General features: G+C 57.0%; 5 protein-coding genes across 5 annotated transcripts; 1 reads left to right on the plus strand and 4 right to left on the minus strand.

Annotated features, from left to right (window-relative positions):
- Positions 1–3,375: 3,375 nt before the first annotated feature.
- On the minus strand, positions 3,376–6,516 carry VTJ04DRAFT_4280 (uncharacterized protein; the record flags this gene model as incomplete). The annotated part of the gene is made up of 1 exon (XM_069362273.1): positions 3,376–6,516. The coding sequence occupies one exon, from the start codon at positions 6,514–6,516 to the stop codon at positions 3,376–3,378; it is 3,141 nt and encodes a 1,046-aa protein (XP_069219236.1).
- Positions 6,517–7,097: 581 nt separating this feature from the next.
- Positions 7,098–11,702, minus strand: VTJ04DRAFT_4281 (uncharacterized protein; the record flags this gene model as incomplete). Its single annotated transcript, XM_069362274.1, has 3 exons — positions 7,098–7,405; positions 7,465–11,396; positions 11,602–11,702. 3 exons carry the CDS (start codon positions 11,700–11,702, stop codon positions 7,098–7,100), a joined length of 4,341 nt encoding a protein of 1,446 aa, XP_069219237.1.
- Positions 11,703–13,774: 2,072 nt separating this feature from the next.
- On the minus strand, positions 13,775–16,088 carry VTJ04DRAFT_4282 (uncharacterized protein; the record flags this gene model as incomplete). Its single annotated transcript, XM_069362275.1, has 5 exons — positions 13,775–14,282; positions 14,359–14,674; positions 14,733–15,645; positions 15,702–15,757; positions 15,818–16,088. The coding sequence occupies 5 exons, from the start codon at positions 16,086–16,088 to the stop codon at positions 13,775–13,777; spliced, it is 2,064 nt and encodes a 687-aa protein (XP_069219238.1).
- Positions 16,089–16,810: 722 nt separating this feature from the next.
- VTJ04DRAFT_4283 (uncharacterized protein) lies at positions 16,811–17,450 on the plus strand (the record flags this gene model as incomplete). Its single annotated transcript, XM_069362276.1, has 2 exons — positions 16,811–16,853; positions 16,918–17,450. The coding sequence occupies 2 exons, from the start codon at positions 16,811–16,813 to the stop codon at positions 17,448–17,450; spliced, it is 576 nt and encodes a 191-aa protein (XP_069219239.1).
- Positions 17,451–17,532: 82 nt separating this feature from the next.
- Positions 17,533–18,603, minus strand: VTJ04DRAFT_4284 (uncharacterized protein; the record flags this gene model as incomplete). The annotated part of the gene is made up of 1 exon (XM_069362277.1): positions 17,533–18,603. The coding sequence occupies one exon, from the start codon at positions 18,601–18,603 to the stop codon at positions 17,533–17,535; it is 1,071 nt and encodes a 356-aa protein (XP_069219240.1).
- Between the last annotated feature and the right edge of the window lie 590 nt (positions 18,604–19,193).

Raw genomic sequence — 19,193 nt, forward strand, 5'->3', positions numbered from 1 at the left:
CATCTTTTAATTCACAAATACCGAGGCGGAAAAGTGACGCCGTGTCCCTGATGTCAGGAAACATTGGCCCTTTGCTAGGTTTCCACATCACGAGGACCAGTAATAAACACATACTGATTCTCTCCCCTCATATCAACGGCCGTAGGGAACCTACATAACGGTTTCTCGGCTATCATTCGCGGCAGCGTGTCGACAAGTCCATAGCAGGTAGAAATCCTATGTTTACACAACAGCGGTCGCCTGTTGCATGCAGGATAACAACGCGCAACCCCTCAACCTTTAATATACCACCTTAACAAATGCCGTCAACGCCTTATGACGACCATCCGTGATCCTCGGCAAATAGAGGCCAAGCAGACGTTCATAAACGCCGCCGAGAGTAGCAGCGGCAAGCGACCGTCGCAAACCTGCCGGATCCGCGCCCCGGCGTTGCCTCAACCTCCCGATCCTGCACAATGGGCGGCCAGAATATTCAGTGCGACTCAGAGCAACATTGACCACTCAATGTGTGTAGCGTTACGCCCGTAACCCACTTGGGAGCCGGCAGCATCACGGCGTCACAACGCAGGACTGGATAGCTTGACATGACGGTATTGGCCAGGTTCCCAAAACCTCGAGTCCGCCATCAACGCACTATCTAAGTACCCCTAGCTCCAACGGCTAGGGACAGGTGGGAGCAGGTGTATGAGAGTAACCGTGAGTGGGACATAAGGAAAGGACTCCAGATCATCCAAGGGACCAATGGTCTCTTGCTATCCGGGACACAAAGTCGGACGAGGCAGGCCTGTAGGAGGGAGGATTGACCCCTGGCAACATGGGGCTGCTCTGGGCAGTTGCTAGATCTTAGACACAATCTTTGGGAGCAAGACATGGCGGCGAGCAGCATGGGTTGAAGTCACAGGTCAGTGAATTGTTCCAAGTGTAAACTATGCACTACCTAACTACTAGTCGCCGCCCTTGGCAACCGCATTGTCCCAGTTCCAACTGGAGTACGAGGCGGTGTCGATACACCATATTAGTCTCAGATCGAGAGCCTTGGCCACGTGCTAAGGGCATACAGAGCTAAGGCAATGTGGCTCATAACGGCTCGCGGGTGTTGCTCGGTAGTCTTGGTTTCCAAGCTTATTTTAAGCCTGGGTAGGTAGGTAACGAGACACGGATACGTGGAATCCCCCCGGTTATACTGATTCTCAGATTAATTCTGCAGTCCACATCCTTTACAGGGACAACCAATATTAACCTGGTGCAACTTTCAGGGGCTAGGGAATTCCTCTATTAGTCACTCAATTGTCTGGATAGAGGAAATCGCAGAATCTCCCACTGCGCACTCCGCTCTGGTTTGCTCTAGCTCCCTACATACAGACCACGGGGAAAGCGTTTCTCGCGCGCGGTTCCTGGGGCTCATTTCCGCCGGCGGGATCGTGATGATGCCATCACCCGTGATTCAGCTGCGCATGCCCGCGGCCCACGCGTCAACGGCCAACTGGAGCTTCGACAGGCCGGCGAGAGACATGTTGCGACCTGCAAATACCCATGTCATCTGGCGGGGACAACACCACCATACTGGCTTGTCTAGCCTCAGGAGACTACGGTTATGGAGTGATGATCGTCCAGCAATTTCCCACATGATATGTTGCACCGGCCTCCCGCTGGTCTCCCTCTAAGCTACTGTAGCACCGGCAACTTTCGGGGTCTAGCTCTATCCTTCACAGACAGTCCCAGTCAGAGGTTAGATGCATCCTCAACTACATTGTCATTGGGTGATTGTAAGCAGGAAATTCTAAGTTGACGATAAAGGCAACTTGAGGTCTTAGGCAGTATGATGAACCGTACGAGAGAAGGAGAGAAACCATTTGGTTGGCGCGATATGACCTCAACCCCATCCCATGCCCGACACAACTTTGTTGTCCAACACCATGCGCTCTGCCACCCCAAGACTTTCTGCACCAGCATCAAGTGTACTATGGAGTGACACCACCACGGGATCTCCCGCATTATTTTCAAAATCCGCTTAGCCCTGCCTCCACGATTGGTCGTCAGCTCATACATTAATACACCCCAGAGTGTGTCTGTATCAACGGCCCATAAAGCCGCGTTCTCGACCGGCTGGGATTTCTGTCCTGCGAAGTACGTATAATAGCCAACCACGATGACCGGTCCACTCTTGTCTTAATAGGGAGAGATTGTCATGATCGACCGATTGGCGGATGGCGTCTCGGCTGCTGCCGATCTCCCCGTTTCTCGGAGCCCTGGACGCGCTGACCGACGACATCTTCCCTTCCAACGCACGTCAGAGAACGATGCCGAAAGGGAGAGTGGACAAGGGCGATAGGCATGTCTTGCTATGGGGTTTCACCTTCACACCGGGGCGTCGTGGCGTCGTTGCGTTATAGGCAGAGCCTGAGCCTTGCTCTGGGATGCCTGAAGAAGGGCAAAGAAAACCGAGAGATCCTCCGTAGACCGCAGGCTTGTTTCCTTGGATGGGTCACGCCCGAAGATTGCGTATGACCCATCGGGCAAGTCGTCCCGAGATTCAAGTTCTGATCAGCCATCAGAACCACGCGCCCCCCTTCAACACAGCACTAAGGCCCCGATTGAGGCCATCGGTTGCTGGATGGTCACCCGAAAGGCAGTTTTGAGCTCCGATTTTCCTTGCCCGGGCAAGCCGCCAACTTCAGATGGCCTGTCACCTCCCTTTTTCTGGGCTCACCATGGTTCTTTGTGAGAGGAGGCCAGGTGACCTGTTGAGCTGAACATGGTGGCTATGTCATAGCGTTGAACAAAAAGTTGGTGCTTCGTTTTTGCCCTCTCCTGATTGCAAGCTGCTGCTACATCTTCAACTCTTCAACGACCGAACAGTTCTTCGCCTCATGATATCCACCAAAGCTAGGTCAGATACGCACTGATACTAGGTCGCAGATTGTCTTACTTGTCTTGATAACAGCGGCAGTGTTTGACCATGTTGAGGCAAAAGCAGTTAGATTTGATACAGGAGGGGGGGGGGGTGGGGGGGGAAACGACGATACTGTGGAACATCCTTCCAAGGCCGCCTGGTCAGGGAACACGATCACTCTGTGGTGGATGCCCTTCCTCAGCCCCAAGTACCTGAGAGAGGAGGGAACCTCTTCCACTTCATGTCCCCTGTTATTCTCCAACCGCACTTGCAACTCCGTATATGGCCAATGAACCTCCTCGCCAAAAGCCAAATGAACAATTGCTGTCTTGATTCTCTAACTGGTCTTACCCCATCATGTTCCTAGACAAAGTACCTGATCGATGCCACTTCCAGATCCAGTCTTCCATAACAGACTGATCTCCATACCTTGGTAGATATCTGGGGAAAAAAGAATTATTTTTCGAAGAGTAATAGCCCACTCAAGCACTCAACCCCTCCAACAACCCCACCAACCTCTCCCACTCCTCACTCCCCTCCCAATTCTCCCTCGCCTTCCCCATCACACTCCTCACCGCACTCCTCGCCTTCCCACGCCAGCGTGCCCCAATCTCCGGCACCATCTCCCCATAATTCTCCAGCGCCGACACCAACTCGTCCGTCCTCTCCACCACAACCCGCCACGCCTCGCGATCCTCAAGCCAGTTCTTGCTGTTATTCCCGGCGCCACTACTACTCGGCGCCAACGACGGCCCAGCGGCACCACCAGTACCCGCCGTACCCACCGCCGCGCGCCACGCCCGTTCCGCGGCGTCAACCACCCCCTTCCCGTCGCCGCGCCAGGCCCTTTCCCGCGCCACCAGCTCCCAGAGCTCAGACCGCGTCGTGATGACGGGCACGACCTGATTCTCAAGGAACTCGCACGCCGCGCGCTGCTGCGACCCCCTGGGGAGGTCAGCCACAGCGACCCCGCCAGCGGACACAGGACCGGGTTTGTCCTGCGACAGCACGGCCTCGTTCAGCAACAAGTGGAGGATGGAGATATCCAGGGCCTGTTCGCCGGCCGCGGAGCCTCCGGTGGCGGTGTGGATGCGCAGGACGTTGTGCATGCCGAGGAGCAGGTCGGAGACGGGCATGGGTCGCAGGCGCGAGGCGAGGGTGACGACGTTGTCCCAGATGCGCCAGTTGTCGTGGGCGATGGAGGCGCCGCGCTTGTAGGCGGCGAGGGACTGGGAGAGGAGAGTTGCTGGGTCGCGGTCTGCCGGCTTTTGTTTGAAATCAAGATCCCCGTCTCCGCTCGGGGGTTCGGTATCCTCTTCGTCGTCTCTCTTGCTACTCTCGTCTGAAGCTGGCTCCGAATCGTAACTCTCCCCAGATTCCTTCCTAGCCTTCATCTCCTTCGCCCGTTCAACGTAGAGACTGTAGAGTGCGCTACCCAAGTTACTCCAAGTCCTCGCGTTCTCTCCGCCAACAGCGTTGTCCGAAGAGGCAATGGCGCGACCAAACGCCTCCGCGGCCTCAGAGAACTCGCCCAAGCGGAGACTGATATCTCCCAGACGGTTCCACAGCTCAGAGCTCAGACGGTTGACCGCAACAGCCTTGCGGTACGCATCCCGCGCGCGGATCAGGTCTTTGCGTTGGAGGTAGTGCTCCCCAAGAGACTTCTGGGCGCGGGCGTAGCGGTGGCCCGAGATCTCCCAGGCTCTCTCGTAGTGTGCGGCGTCATCCTCAAGGTCACCAAGAATGCACCACAACCGGGGCGCATTTGGCGGAGCCGGGTCGCGCTCGGGACCGTGGAAATCCGCCTCCTTCAACTCATCCAGATCAACCTCTTCATCGTTATCATCAGCACTGGAATCCTCTGGAGACCACCCTGTCCTGTGAAACAGGCGCCACCGGACGACGGCCTTGGCCTTGGCCTCCCCGCTGCTCCCTCTCCCATCTTCGTCATCCCGAGCTGCGTTCGCGGCGAAACAGAGCGCGACTTCTGCCCACAGACGCAGACGCTTAAAGATCTCGAGAGCGGAGACGAGAGAACCGACTCCAGCCCAGGCATATGCGAGCTCTGACTCGAGATGCCATCTTGGAGGCGAGCTTAGGGCGTCGATATACTCGAGGCGTACTTGAGCAGGGGCGGACTCGGTCGGCTTGGGAGCGGGGAAGAAGGTCGTCGGTTTGTTGGTCGAGCTGGTGCTGCTAGTGGGAGGATTGGCATCGTCATCTTGTCCATCCACTGTGACCTTGATCTCCGGAACTTCTGGCGCCGGTGTAGCGCCTTTCTCGTTGGCACTATCCGTCCCGGCCGCTGGCTGAGTGGTGTCCACAACAACCTGGTCGACTACTGCCTGCATCTGAAGGATGCCGCGCTCGACAGTGCGGCTGCGATGGACTTCAATCCGTGATCGTACAAGCAGGGCGTGTGTGTAGATCTGCCAGTTGGTTGACTTGTCGGCGATGACCCGCACCGCAAAAGGCAAAACCTCCTCGGAGGTGAGCGTGTCAACTGGCGAGAATGCGTCCTTGATGGTTGCTTCGGCCAACAAGATGATTTGATCCAGGGGCGACAGTTGAGGTTGCTCATCTGGAGGGAGGTCGCGCAACGCCTCTGGAAGTTCTGACTTGGGATCAAAGTGGCCATTTGTCTTCGCGTTCCCATCCTCCTCTTTCGTGAACTCGATATTCTCGAGAAGTGTGTCGTCGTTAAGAGCCACAGACTCTGGCTTGGCTTGCCGGCTATCCTCAGTGGTTGTGGCCGCTTCTATCCCGCTCTTCGCAAGAACAACCAGCTGACTGGTGCTCTTCTCCTGAAACTTGGTCCTCTTCCCCAACGCGCCAGACAGAGCATACACAAAACCGCTCAGGTTGGAAGCCCGACGCAACGCCTCCTTTGCTTTAACATCGTGACCCAGGAGGATGCACACGTTCGCCTTTTCCACGAGGAACCTCACTTTGTCAAGTGTGTTCCACGGCGGGCTGCTTGTGCTGGTGTTTCCGTCGCTGCCGGAATCAACGATATCCTTCTCCAACTCTGCAAGACCCTTCTCGATCCGTCCTTGCAGACTAGGCACCTCGCACCATTGCGCACTCCTGTTGAAGATAGACCCAGGGCCTAGGCTGGGCTGGGTGAGTAGTTTGTAGTGCCAAACGTGAGCGCGAAGGGCAAGCCATGCAGGCAAACGAGTCGCTGGGTCGTCGAGTCCTTGAGCATTGCTGACAATTGGTGCCGTAAGAATCCATCTTGCTAGACAGAAAAGCTCGATGATGGGGATGTGCTCGTAAGGTGAGACGCCGTCGACGTCGAGTGAGCGCAAGCATGTCCGTCTGAAGTCCCGGGGTGATACATTGGCACTCTTGATAAACTTTGTCTCGAGCTTCCCAAGCGCGTCGTCGTCCAGAACAGGGCCGGTGACGTTGGCTTGCAAGAAGGCGTTGAGCGCAGCAAGGCCGACAGTGGTTGTCTCCGGCGAGGGGTTGGTGGGTGTGCTGGGTGATGATGAACCTTGTTGTGGTTGCAGGTTTAAGGAGGAAATGAATCCCTCGATGAGCTTGCCTGCTGGTTCGCTAAGGAGAATGTCGAGGTAGCGGCCTCCCCGAAGGAGGTCAGCAAAGCTTGAGGCGACCATGATGTTGGTTAGTCTGCCGAGAGCTGGCGGTGTTTGAGAAAAGAGGAGTCAAACTGAGACGACCGAAGGTGATTTTGTATGAGAATGATCAAATTTATGAGCTTCCTTCCATGGCTATGTGCATGTAAATAGGCTGTGGTCTCACCCCGCGAGTCTCATGCGCTGTTGGTGCAGGTCATGGTTGGTATGTGAGTGTGGAATGGAGGGGCAGTTTGTGACATCTTGAGTTCCCATCCCAGAAAAAAATACAGTGGGGCACTGTTTGGCGGGGTAGTACAGCGATAAGATAAGGACTTGGTCAAGAGGGAGCGAGAAGTGAAAAGTATGTACATCCGTCGAGGTATGAATAAGCCTCTCTCGCCTGGACTCCAATGAATGTAAAGTATAACAGCAATGCTACAGCAATCGCTTGACATTTTCGCTTGGCTGCGGCAGGACTAGCTCCATACATGGACTGTACGAGATCCAGTGGTACTCATACATCACGTACATACGTTCGCTAGCAATAGACATTCGCTGTCCTCCCCCCTTACGGCCCCAGCCTAGACATTCCAATGCAATATTTGGTCCAGATCACCCGCTTATTTCTTACCCTTCTTCTTGCTCTGGACAACCCGGAAGCCAGGGATGGTGTCCGCCTCCTTAGCGGCAGCATGGCTGTTACCCTTCTTGGCCACCTCACTCCATCCTCCGTTGTTGCTCTTGGTGTCCGTAGTGGGTGTGGCCGCGTCCTTATCGGCGAACTGGCCCTTGTCGGCAAGCTTCTTGCGGCGCACAAACTCCTCAGCAAAGTGGCGCCCATCCATGGTAGTGCTGTACGCATACACAGCTTCGGCCAGGATGGTAGGATCAAGTGGCATCTCCAAAAGAGTAGCCCCAAATGACTCGACTAGATTCCCTCGACGTCAGCAAATGTACATATCTTCCTGGTCAAGGACAAAAACTCACTGTCAGAGACCCCGGTGAGGCCACGGCTCAGCTCGCGGTACATCCACTTCTTGAACTCCTCCAGAGCCTGGGTCTTGGCGTCCTTGAGAGACGTCGCGGGCTTGGGAGACACCTTAGCCGTCGAGATCACCGGCGTGCTGGGCTTGGTGACACTAACAGAACGAGTCTGAGCAGCGGGACCTGCCGGGGGAAGCTTGACCTTGCCACCTGCTCCAACCGTCGCCCAACCTCCGCCCTGGGCAGCCGCCGCTGCAGCGGAGGCAGGAGTGCTCACGGTCTTGCTAGCCAGGTCAGCATAGCGCTTGCCCATGGCCGATGCAACTGGCGCATTGGCCTGGGCAGCAGCGGCCGCCTCCTTGGCCTTCTGCTTACGAAGCTCCTCCTCGCGCTGGATGTCGGCGAGGGTCTTCTTCGCACCGCTGGTTCCGGCGCCCGCACCACCGGCCTTGAGCGCTGCCGGCTGCTTCCAGGGACTTCCTGAGGCGACCGGAGAGCTGCTGCCCCAGGTACTCGTGGCAGGCAAGCCAGAGTTTGCGGCCGCAGCAGCAGCCTTCTCGCGCTCGCGGATAGCCGCGGCCTCCTGCTCCAAGGCGGCGCGCCTAGCAGCAGCGGCAGCTTCTTCCTTCTTGGCTGCCTTCTTGGCTTCGGCCTCCTGGATCTCCTTCAGGCTTGGGGCCTTGGGGCCAGCCGCAGCCTGGGCAGCCCAAGGAGCAGTCGGGGGCGGGGCCGGGGCAGCTGCCTCGGTCGTCTCAGGCGTTCCAGAGGCAGAGCGATCGCTGAACTTTGTGGGAATACCAGCAGCAGGGCGTTGTGCAGTGGGCTGAGCAATAGGCGTAGGCTGCGCCGGCGGAGGGAACGGCATAGGAAGGCCAGTAGCCGGCTGCTTGGCTTTGTTATCGGCCTGGGTCTTGCGGACCTTCTCGGTCAGAGTCATTTCGGGCTGATTCGCCTGGGTCGTCTTCTTGGATTCAGCGGGCTGCGTAGTCGAGGCGGCAGCGCTCGCCTGAGTTTGTCCGGTCGGTGGGCCCACAGGCGGCTGCTCATCATGCTTCGCTGGCTCTTCCTTCACCTCCGCAGGGCTGGCAGCATCCTCGGCGGCAGCGGCCGCGGCTTGCTCGGCATCAAATTGAGCGCGAAGCTTGTGGAACTCCTGGAGCCGCTCCTTAAATCCTTCCTCATCCTTCTGCAGCTCGTCAACACTCGGAAGTCCGGCACGCAAGCTAGGCGTCTCTGTCGAAGAGGTGGCACCGGGAGCCTGAGAACCAGCAAAGCCACCAGAGCCACCAAGGCTGTCAGAGACCTGACCGCCGGCAGCAAGCATCTGGCGCTCGCTAAACGTGAGGTTCGGGGTGTAAAGGTCTGTGGCCGGGCCGATAGGCGCCTGCGGGGGCGCCGCTGGCATGGTCGGAACAGGGTCAAAGAACGGGGCCGGCGCAATGGGACCGATCGGGCGTTGAGGGGCCATACCGATGGGCGACGCCATGCTCCCAAAGCTCGGTTGGCTCTGAAGGCTGTGGGCGCTCCCCATATGATGCAGCACTCCGGGCATGGGCGGGCGAATAGGCGGCAGGGCGCCAAACGCAGCGTGGTGCTGGGCGAGCTCACGCTGGCGTGCCTGGAACATTTGTTCCTCTTGCTTCCGGCGCTCCAGTTCGTTTTGTTGCTCAGCAGTGAGAGTGCGGCCGAAGGAAGGGAATGCACTCTGGAGCGGAGGAATCACCTCGCCGTTGGCGGCCCCGAAGGGCGACTGCGCAGGCGGAGGCCCATGGGGAATGCCCATTTGCGGCACGAGGAACGGCTCGCGAGAGTTGCCGATACGCCGAATAAGCTGTCCGAGGGGCTCGAAGTCCGGATCTTCCAAACGCTTAACCCTGAGGTCAGCGGTGAAGAAGTTGGCCTTGTACCAGTCATTCATCTCCAGGCCACTGAAGGGGCCCCGGAGAATTCCCTGGGGGTCCAGATACACCCAACGCATCCTGTCGGGCATGACCATAGTCCTAATAGGGGTGGGCTCTGCAGGTGACTGGGTGGACGGGAACGAAACACCACTAGTGGTTTCAGTGAAAGACGGTGCGCCAACTGCAGACGTCAGGGCAGGCTGAGTGGACTCGGCAGTCGTGAAAGCGGACCGAGTGGCATCCGATGATGGAAACAGGTCCCCGAAAGCACCCCTGTCATTTCGCGCCGGGCTGCCGGTGCTCTCCCGCTGAAGGCCAACGGGCGTCCGGCCGATCGCCCCGAAAGCACTGGGCTGGCGGAGGTCGGTGGAATCGCCGAGGTGATCCTGATCATGTCCGTGCATCTGAGCCTGCATAGCCGGAGGGAAGAATGACTCGAGCTTGCCGCGACCCATTCTCGAGGCACTAGGGGGCCCGAAAACACCTCCGAGTCCGAGGCTCGGGGAGGGCATCTCGCCGAGAGGACCAAAAAGACCGGAACCGAATGCGGACTGGAACGGCGCGCGTTCGCGATCAGGAGTGCCGACTGGCGGTGCCGAGGGCCAGCCAGAGAGTGGATTTACGCTCGCGAATCCCTTGGCGCCAACGCTTGACGTTTGGCTGCGGTCGCTGCCTTCCAAGGGAGGTGCGCCGAACGGACGTGGAAACGTGCCGAACACGGACTGGTGGTCGGAGCCGACGGAGGGTTGGCCATGGCGGTCCGTATCGTCATTCTCGTGATTTCCCGGCGGGCTGCGGTAAGGGTTCGTCTCCGGCGTGCCAGAGCCGTTCGTATCGGCTGGGCCCCCAATATTGAGACCAGAGATTCCAAAGTCGCCAGATGTGGATTTGATGGGTGTGTCGAGGATATTGCGACGCGTGTGGTCGGATACCGAGGTGGCGGGGCTGTTATTGTCCTGGCGAGCTCCCGAGACCGCAGGGACGGACGGACCATCATCGGTGGAAAACGGATCGGTGTCGGTACGCGGGCGAGGACGCCAGCTTGGCGCATCGCTTGGCTTGGGCGCAGGGTTCTCGGTCGAGTCCTTGGGAATGAGATGGGCAAGTCGACTGCCACCAGTGCCCACGCGCTTGTCGCCGATACCTAAGCCTGGGGTATTCATGAAGCTCCCAAACGCACCACCAATTGATGCTCCCGCGCTGCCCGAACCCCAGATGGAGCTAGGCCCAACTCCAAAGGGTGAGCCAACCGTGTTGCTCCGCAGCCCTCCCAGCGGCGGAGGTTTCACGGAAGTGTTGTCCCGCGCGCTTGCATCTTCCTCCGGCTCATCGGTCAAAGCCTCTTTGGCATCTGTATTCCGGCGTGGCAGCCATGGCTCGTCTCGGGAGAAGCGGCTGGCGGTCGGGGAGGCCGTGGATGGGAAGGGATTGGTATCCGTGGTCTCGCGTCGGCGAGTAGCAGGTCGGGATGCGGCGGACGGAGAGCCCTGGTAGTTGGATGGATTCCCGACGCTGACCGAGGTCTTGCGGCCTCCAGCACCACCCGGGCCACCCAACCCTCCGTCCTTGTTCTGTTGGGGCGGTTTCATGGTTGAGTTGACATCGGTGGCGAACATTTCGCGTTCCTCTGCCGACATTTCCTCCAAACTAATAGGTTTGACGGTGCCGTCTGCATCCCAACAGGCACTCGGGTCCTGCGGGGCGTGGGACCCGTCGGATGTTTTTCCCCAGGGTCGACCTTGGTTGCCGTTGAGCTGCGGGGTGGGGTTCCAGGTGGGCATGAGAAGGCTAGATGTGTCGATCAGCGAAGAATCGAAGCTGTTCTTATAAATGTCCAGTAGCTCCTCTTTCGTGTAGCGCAGGAAGGGAGGCTGGTCGGTCGAAGTAGTCGGAGGATTGGCGCTCGGAGGCTGCGAAGTGGGCTCGGTCGGTGCCGGTTGTGAAGCGTCGGCAGAGGCCGGAGTTGAGGTGTGAGTGTTATTATACGGAGTGGTCGACGGACGGCGGAAGGTTCTCGTCCCATTAGAACGAGGCCTGGGAGATGATGAGCATGTGAGGTCAAAGTTGGGTGGATTCGTGGTCAAGGTTTGCGCATCGCGGAGGTTCCCGTTCAGACGTTTCAGACCCGATCCGGTGGGCACTGCTGTCTTGTCCCCTCGATGTGTGGTGCACGGCCCAAGCCAACAGTAGACACCGACGACATGAAAAGCCGATGGCGAAGATAGACAGAATCACTCACCAATCGCCATTCCCGGAACGCGTCGAATCGCTGCGGCCGTTCCTAGAGTCTCGGGTCTGGCCGGCTGCGGCAGAGGCGAAGCTGGACGTCAACTGGGTCATGGTTGCGGTGGTGACACAAACAAAAGTCGATCAATGTCGGGTCGGATGAGAAAGATTACGCTGGGCGAGGGGAATGGGGAAAATAATGGTCAGTCAATAAAGTCGATAAGGTCGCTGGGTTGTGTGTCGAGGTTGGTTTAGGTTTTTTTTTCTCTGCAGCGAAGCGGCGGCAATGCGAAGTGGGCTTCGAGGAAGAGGACAAGAGAAAACGGAGCTTGCCTTTTTTGCAAAGTTTCGATGCACCGTGGAAAGCAGGATGCCGAGAAAGCCCCACAGCAACAGAAAACGTGACGAAACACGTGACAACGCGCCGGAGAAGCGGGTCTACCACAGTGCCAAAGCGGGCTCTTTGTGGGTTCAACGCGTTTTTCCACACGGTCTGCTCTGCCCCCTCAACGTCACTTGCAGTTCGCAGCACATCAATCGTCATCATGCCGCTGCGAAAGCAACACCATCTCCGATGCCCTCTGCCTTGGATTTCCTGGTATTTCCTGGAATGCCATCTTTCATCCTAGTTTTACAACGACGGACTCGAGTACAGAAGGTGGGATCTTCTGTGCCACACTGAACCTCTCTGTTTGCGTCGAGTTTGTGGTTCTGTTGTCCGTAAACCCTCATCAGCGGTCTAGGGTTCCCGTTCCCCGAAGACCAGTTTTGAACATTGTTTTCCCCTCACGTCAACTGCTCGTGTTTTGAATGTTTTCCCTTGAGCACTCGTTTGGTTCGATCTGATGCAGGTCGTCCGTGGTGGCTCCCTGAGCCAAGTGGGGAGAGCGAGATCACAGGCTTGCGGTGTGATGACGTAGATCGACAAGAGAGACAAAGCGAACAGACGACGCTTGAGGTAAACACCGCAGGTACGATACAAGTGCCGCCCAGGCAAAACTCCTGTTAGTTTGGGAGTTCGTGTCTATTGATTCACAGATTATCTCGTGGGTGGTCCCGTAGCTTGTGTCTACCCACAACAATTAGTTATCCAACGTCTTACCAACCCCGATATCTTGCTTCATGTGGGTCTCATTGTTCTACCTCGCCCGCTTCAGGATTGTGTGTCTGCTTTGCCACTTCCAGGGACCTCGTATGTCTGGCATAGATCCACACGACGCTTCCTTTCTGCCCTTGGGGTGTGAGAAATTCCTATGAATGTAAATTTGGACTCTTCTTTGGATGCTTCGCATTGATTAATACTACTAAATCCTCCGGGAACATAACGGTATATCAAATAGTAATTCTAATCAGACAATCTGCTTCGGTCGCGTAATGTTACTTCTTTTTAAACTCTATACGCCTCTTTCTCATATAGACTCCTGAATAGCCACCAGGGATGACAGGAAACACGAGAGTTTTACAATTGCGTACAATTTTCAATTCCGAATATTATACAGAAAAACCCACACTGGGGTGGCTCAGTCCGAGGTCGGAAATGATGAAAGCACATAGCATCAACTGATCCTCTCTATTCATGGATCGCTGAACAACCTTTTGCAACAACTGCACAAACTTGACGACAACACTCAACGATTTGAAAGTCTGAGCTGACCGGAAGCCCAATCTCGTCAGAAGGGGAAAAATATATTCCAACGTCCACTGCCAATGCAGCCAAACTGATGGACTCGATGTCAACGAGGCCTGTTGTGACATCATGTCTAATGTATTAATATAATGAAGGGGGAAATCATATTAGCATTTCATGGCGAGTGTAATTCGTAGAAGTTCGTACCTGCACACAGAAAGCCATGAAAGCATGTTAGGAATCTCCCCGCTCTCCTGCCAGGAAATGAAGCGGACATAGCTGCCGGAGATCTCGGCACACTGTGGACGCGAACGATCACGTAAGATATCTATCAGATGGGCTTGATTCATATCAAGATTCTTCGCCCATCCTCCAGAGGAGATCGGAGGAACAAGCAAACCCACGACAGATAAGGACCTACTAGTAGAGCTTGTAAAGGGAAGCCTTGACCATCTAATATTCCACAAAATTCGCCGTCCCTAGGTGGCCGGCAACTATCTGCTTCTCCCAGAACAGTCCTAAGCGAGCATTGTCCAACCGGACCCTGAGTGCTTGCTTCCTAGGCCGATTGAACCACCATGTTGATGCGTCCCTCAACGCGCGGCGCGATGGGCCGCGTCCAAGTGACCTCTGCCCCGCACTCATCCTCCGCGAGTTCGTCGCAGGTACCCCTGCACTCAACGCCAGCACGACGACACCAACGAGCAAAGAAGCGACGCATGAGTGCCAGTTCCCGGTCTAGAGCCCTGGTGTTCTCTCTGCTGACTTCATCGTCATCATCCACATCCTTCTTAGTCGTCGCCTTGCCACCCCCTTCGTCATCGCTGGTACTATCATCGTCCTCCGCGGCACCAAGCAAGGGGGGGACGCTGTTTCGCCGCTGGCGGATGCGAGCCGGCGTCCACTCCGCCCAACCGCTGGGCTTGAAACCCGCGTCACCACCTGGCTTGTCGCCCTGGTTCTGTCCGAGCCATTGGGAGCGATTTTGGAGCGGGCTGACCGGCATCGACTTCGAGGGTGTTTTCAAGATGGGATGGCTCTTGGCCACGTTATTGGCCACCTCAGACCTAACATCATAAGCCATCATGTCAGTCATGGGTTGGAGTGCGCGATGGGAGAAGAGGGTGTAGGGAATAGTCATACCAGTGTCTTTCCATGGATGGCCCCCAACCCTTCCAGCGGGCAAGCACCGTCAGCGACATGAAGTACTGACGCAGCAGCGCCGAAATGAGCATGCCATTCTCCTCCGACACAACCTCCTCGCACACGCCACCCTCGGATTTGACCAGCAAGCTGGTGTACCCGTCCTTGCCGCGCGCCATGTATCCGCGCGTGGCCATCACGTAGGATCGGTCAGGGTCCAGGGGCGAACCGGCAATGTCAACCGACAAGATTCGTGAGCCTGGAGGCTGCGCAGGATCAAAGGTGAATCGGATGTTTGACACCTGGGGGAACCGCCCTGGGGGGATAAGTTAGCCGCTTGCCTTCCACACGATCGAAATTATCCAAGTACATACCCTCGAGAGCTGGGTACAACGATACTCCGTTCTCCAGCGCGTCCCAGATACCCTTCCCCGAGACGCGGATCACCACGACGGGGTCTTCAAACGGGAAGCAATCCGTCACATCCTTCACACGGACCGGCCCGGGAGCATAGACCTGGTCGCCACGAATAGTTCCAGCGGCCATAATCCCACATTCCGCGCCGTAGTGGTGACGCATAATGTCGCAGACAAAGTTCCCAATGTTACTTTCGCGCGTGCGGACGGTGGTGAAGCGGGCATCCAGCGGCGCCGCGGTCCAGCCGATCGGCTTCTCAAGGCTCTTCTTCAGCTTCGAAGTCAGCCGATCGACGAGGGCGAGGGTTTCGCCGTCCTCGGGGACGGAGCGCACGATGTCCCGCCGCCAAATGTCCACGTCCCAACGGCGTCCCGTGGCCGGATCGGCGCGCCGCAGCTCGAGGTAACTGAGGTTCTTGAAATCGGAGCCAGACCGCAGGACGTGGGTGCCGTTGACCAGCTGGTGTGCGTAGTAGTGATCATGCCCTCCAAGAATGAGGTCGATGTTTTCACCTCCAAGTTGGGTGGCCAACTTGACGTCGTTGGGTTCGCGCATGTGGGTCAAGGCGATGATCACTTCGGCGCCCTCGGCCCGGAGTTGGGGTACAAGCTCACGAGCGACCTCGCTGGCAGAGCGGTAGATGAGATTGGGTGGGAGCATGTTGATGGTGTCCAGCCATTCACGCTCGCCGAGACCCAGGAGGCCGATCTTGATGCCGTTGGAGGTGGTGATCATGTGTGTCTTTCGCGCATTGCCCAGGGGCACATCATCTCCGAGTGACGGGTCTAGCACATTTGCAAGGAGCCAGGGGAAATGGCACTTGGAGGTGAGATGACGGAATTGCCGGACACCAAAGTCGAGGTCATGATTCTAGAGTTGATCATGTCAGGGGCGGCCGGGCCGTAAAAGCAGAGATAACGACTCACCCCAACACAAGCACAGTCGGTTCCGATCAAGTTGAGGATGGGCACCATATGGCTGCCTGAAGGTCGTCAGAACTAGTTTAACTCTCAGATTATTTTAATAAATAATTGGATCTGACCCTTAGTGATAGAGCTTTCGAGACTTGGGTTGAACACATCTCCCGAGAAGAGCGTGACAAGCTCCGGCTGGCCCTGGAACCGTTCGTCCTCTCGGTACTCCTTGCACACCGAAACGAAGCGTGCAACGCCACCGCAGACAGCTGCAGAAGAGGGGTCTAGGTGATAAACATCATTAAAATGAAGAATCCTCAGGTCTGGGGGTGTGGTGGTTTCGCGCCCAGAGCTAAAGGTTATGGAAGCCCCGTCACCTAGCGGAGTTGTGGCGGTCATGGTGGCGGCTAGGTCGAGAGAAGTCAACAGCTGAGTAAGGTAACGATTGAAAGAACAATGTCTCTTGTAAACCCACACTAGGTAACGCTGTATTTGACTCGAGATTTGGGAATTTAGCTAGGCTCGGCAAGATTGTGAGTGAGACAACTCCTCAGCTTGTCTGACGCAGTTACCCCATCAGGCACCTATACGTTCATCTTATTAATGGATGCTGCGTGATGTTTTGCCATGGAGCACAGGACGTTGCGGGGCAGTGCTCGGTGCTGCACCCCCACTTCGCCTCCCATCTCCGGCATCCCTTCCGGTCGGGCTGAGCCGCCCTTGGATCCTTGGTGGGCACTGCTGGCATCGGGTACCTGGGTCACCCATTACCCGCCATGAGCCGTAATTGAACTGGTTTTGTCTCAGGAGGTCGAGCACTGCTTGGGCCAGGGGCTTCACTGAAACCTGGGACTGGCCACGGCCGGACGCGACCGTGAAGTTCTGGAAGGTTGCCGTTAGAGGAGTTCTACAGCAGACCAAGTGGAGTAGAAGTGGACCAAAATTTGACAATTGCGCCCTTCGACGGCATGAATTTGTTCAAAAACCTCCCTCACCAGCTGGTATCTACAACTTATAAGCCAAAGCCATCTCTGGAGTTTTCTGTCCAGGACATTCACCCCTCAAAGACCTATTGATCCAAAGTTATAACCAGCCAGACCAACTCGCTTCCAATAACAGCCATGGCTCCAAACCACGCTATTGTCCGGCATGCTCGCCGCGAAGGTCTAGTCTTTTATTACTTATTGACGATCATCTTGATGGACATCCTCGGCTAACTCCTCAACAGACATCCCCGCCATTCTCGACATGATTCGCGAATTGGCCGACTACGAGCATGAGCTTCAGAGCGTCGAGGCTACAGAAGCCAAGTTGCTCGAGACCATCGCTTTTGCTCCGTCAGACTCCGTCGAGAATCCAACCCCCTCTGCGTATCAAAACACAGAGGCGCTCACGGAGCCCATCTCCCCATCCAAGCCAGCCCGCTGCCTCGTCCTGTTCAGCCCGGAAGGAAAACCGGTGGGCATGGCCTTGTATTTCTACAACTACAGCACCTGGCGGGCGCGGCCAGGCATCTACCTCGAAGACCTGTATGTGCGCCAGAGCGAGCGGGGCAAAGGGTACGGCAAGCGGTTGCTCGTCGAACTGGCTCGCCAGGTGGTGGCCATGGGCGGTGGCCGGCTCGAGTGGAGCGTGCTCAAGTGGAACGAACCGTCGATCCAGTTCTATGAGAGCATCGGCGCTCGCATGATGAGCGAGTGGGTGGGCATGCGCGTCGACGGGGAACGGTTGGAGAAGCTGGCTTCCCTGTTGGACGAGTAGAGGAGGGCAATGCATCTTGTTAAAATGCTGGTGGTTGCAGGACCGTTGCTTAATTATTCTTCGTGACGTGTTGATTGCGAGGCTACTTCTTTTTACCCCTTGGAGACTCAGCAGGTTCTGGGGCAGTGTTGAAGAACTCCAGCGCTGGACCTGAAGCCTTGACAGGGCGGAAGCGCTGCGTGCCCCAGGTGATGTCCCATCCTTTCCCGTCCGGCTTGGGCTCCATCACAGGGGTGAGCTGCCAGATGCTGCCCAGCAGACGGCGCCACAACCGTGGGGTGTAGATGTGGCAGTTTATAGGTTCTGGGTCCCCAGTAGGAGTATTGTCGTCGACAGCACCAGTGAGCAGCTTGTTCCGGCGGCTGGCTGGCCGGTCGACCACGACGACGGGCTTGACAGCGTATTTTTGCCATTCCCACGTATGGATAGGAGGTTGCGGGGCAAGCGCCTGCGCGACCGGTCTGCGAGGGGGTGGCAGCCAGCGTTGCTGCACCACTCCCTCAGCTATATCGCCCAGCGCCCGCCACTCCTCCTTGGGAAGAGGCGGCAGACATTTGTCCGCTACAGTCTTCCACGCGTTCCTCAGTTTTGTCCGAGCCGTGACCTTTGCAAGCGGAAGCCCCCAGGAGTTCTCCGTTGGGACGGCCTTTTCCGGGTGAATGCTCGCACGGCTGAGGCTGGCTTTGGGTGAGTCCAGCGGATCGGTCATTTGCTGAGATTTGAGAAGAGCCCGCAGTTTTTCGACATTCCAGGCATCCAGCCAGTCCCGTTCCCGGCCCTCGGCGGCAAGCGAAGTAATCTGGGCAGTGAATTTGGCCAGCTCCTCTGTGTTGGTTGGCGGCGACTTCTTCAACAACTCGGACATGAGCTGACGGCGCCGACGACCCACGCGTCCAAAGGCCCGCAGCAAGACGCGACGCATGCGGGGAAGATCCCCTGAGTTGGCCGCCCTCAAAACCCGGAGATGATGTTTCCCTTCGCGCATGCGTTTCGCATTTAGTTCATCATGTTCCCGGTGCCGCCGGAAGGATGTCTTGATCTGCTCGTCGATGTACGGGCGAGCAATGGGAGGGAGGTATGAGGCCTCGCGCAGGAGTTGGCGGTAAAGATGCAACGGGGTCTTCGGGCTAGCTATTCGAAGTGGCCTCGACATGGTGGTGACGACAGCACGTGTGCTATATTGCTGCTGTGTTGATGCTTTTTCCTGGTTCGGTTCACTCAACGGAGATCTGCGCTGATCCCGATCGGAACGGGCCGGTAACGTCTTTACGTTACGTTACAGACCTGACGGTTTGGTACGTGGTGAAAAATTTGCCCCGTTCTCATTGGTAGAAAAAGGGTGGCTTACATAATCCACACGGGCTGGGGCCCAGACCCTGGCTGTGGCTTGCGCTTGGCGGGAAGCCAGGAGTTGGCACTGTGCACAGCTCCGGGTTTTCGTGGCTGGACCTGGCCCCGCCTCGTGACCTTAACAGAGAGAGTCGGCGTCGGCGGCTGTGGCGCGTCATCCACGTCCATGCGGCGCCAGACACGAGAATCACACGAAACAACACGTCGACCACCCGTGTCTTAATTGACGTTTCCCAATTCTGCAACGAGCACCTTGCGATCTGACCGAGCTATCGGCAGCGTCCATGTGCCATAGCTTTCTGTAGCAACTCTAGCTTTTCTCCTGTCCGACACGCGTCGTTGTTCGTGGTCGCGCTTCTTTCTGGCGGCGCCGATTTTGCAGAGCGCATCAAC

The sequence above is a fragment of the Mycothermus thermophilus genome (genome assembly GCF_041956435.1).
Source record: "Mycothermus thermophilus strain CBS 625.91 unplaced genomic scaffold VTJ04scaffold_3, whole genome shotgun sequence".
Classification (NCBI taxonomy): Eukaryota; Fungi; Ascomycota; class Sordariomycetes; order Sordariales; family Chaetomiaceae; genus Mycothermus; species Mycothermus thermophilus.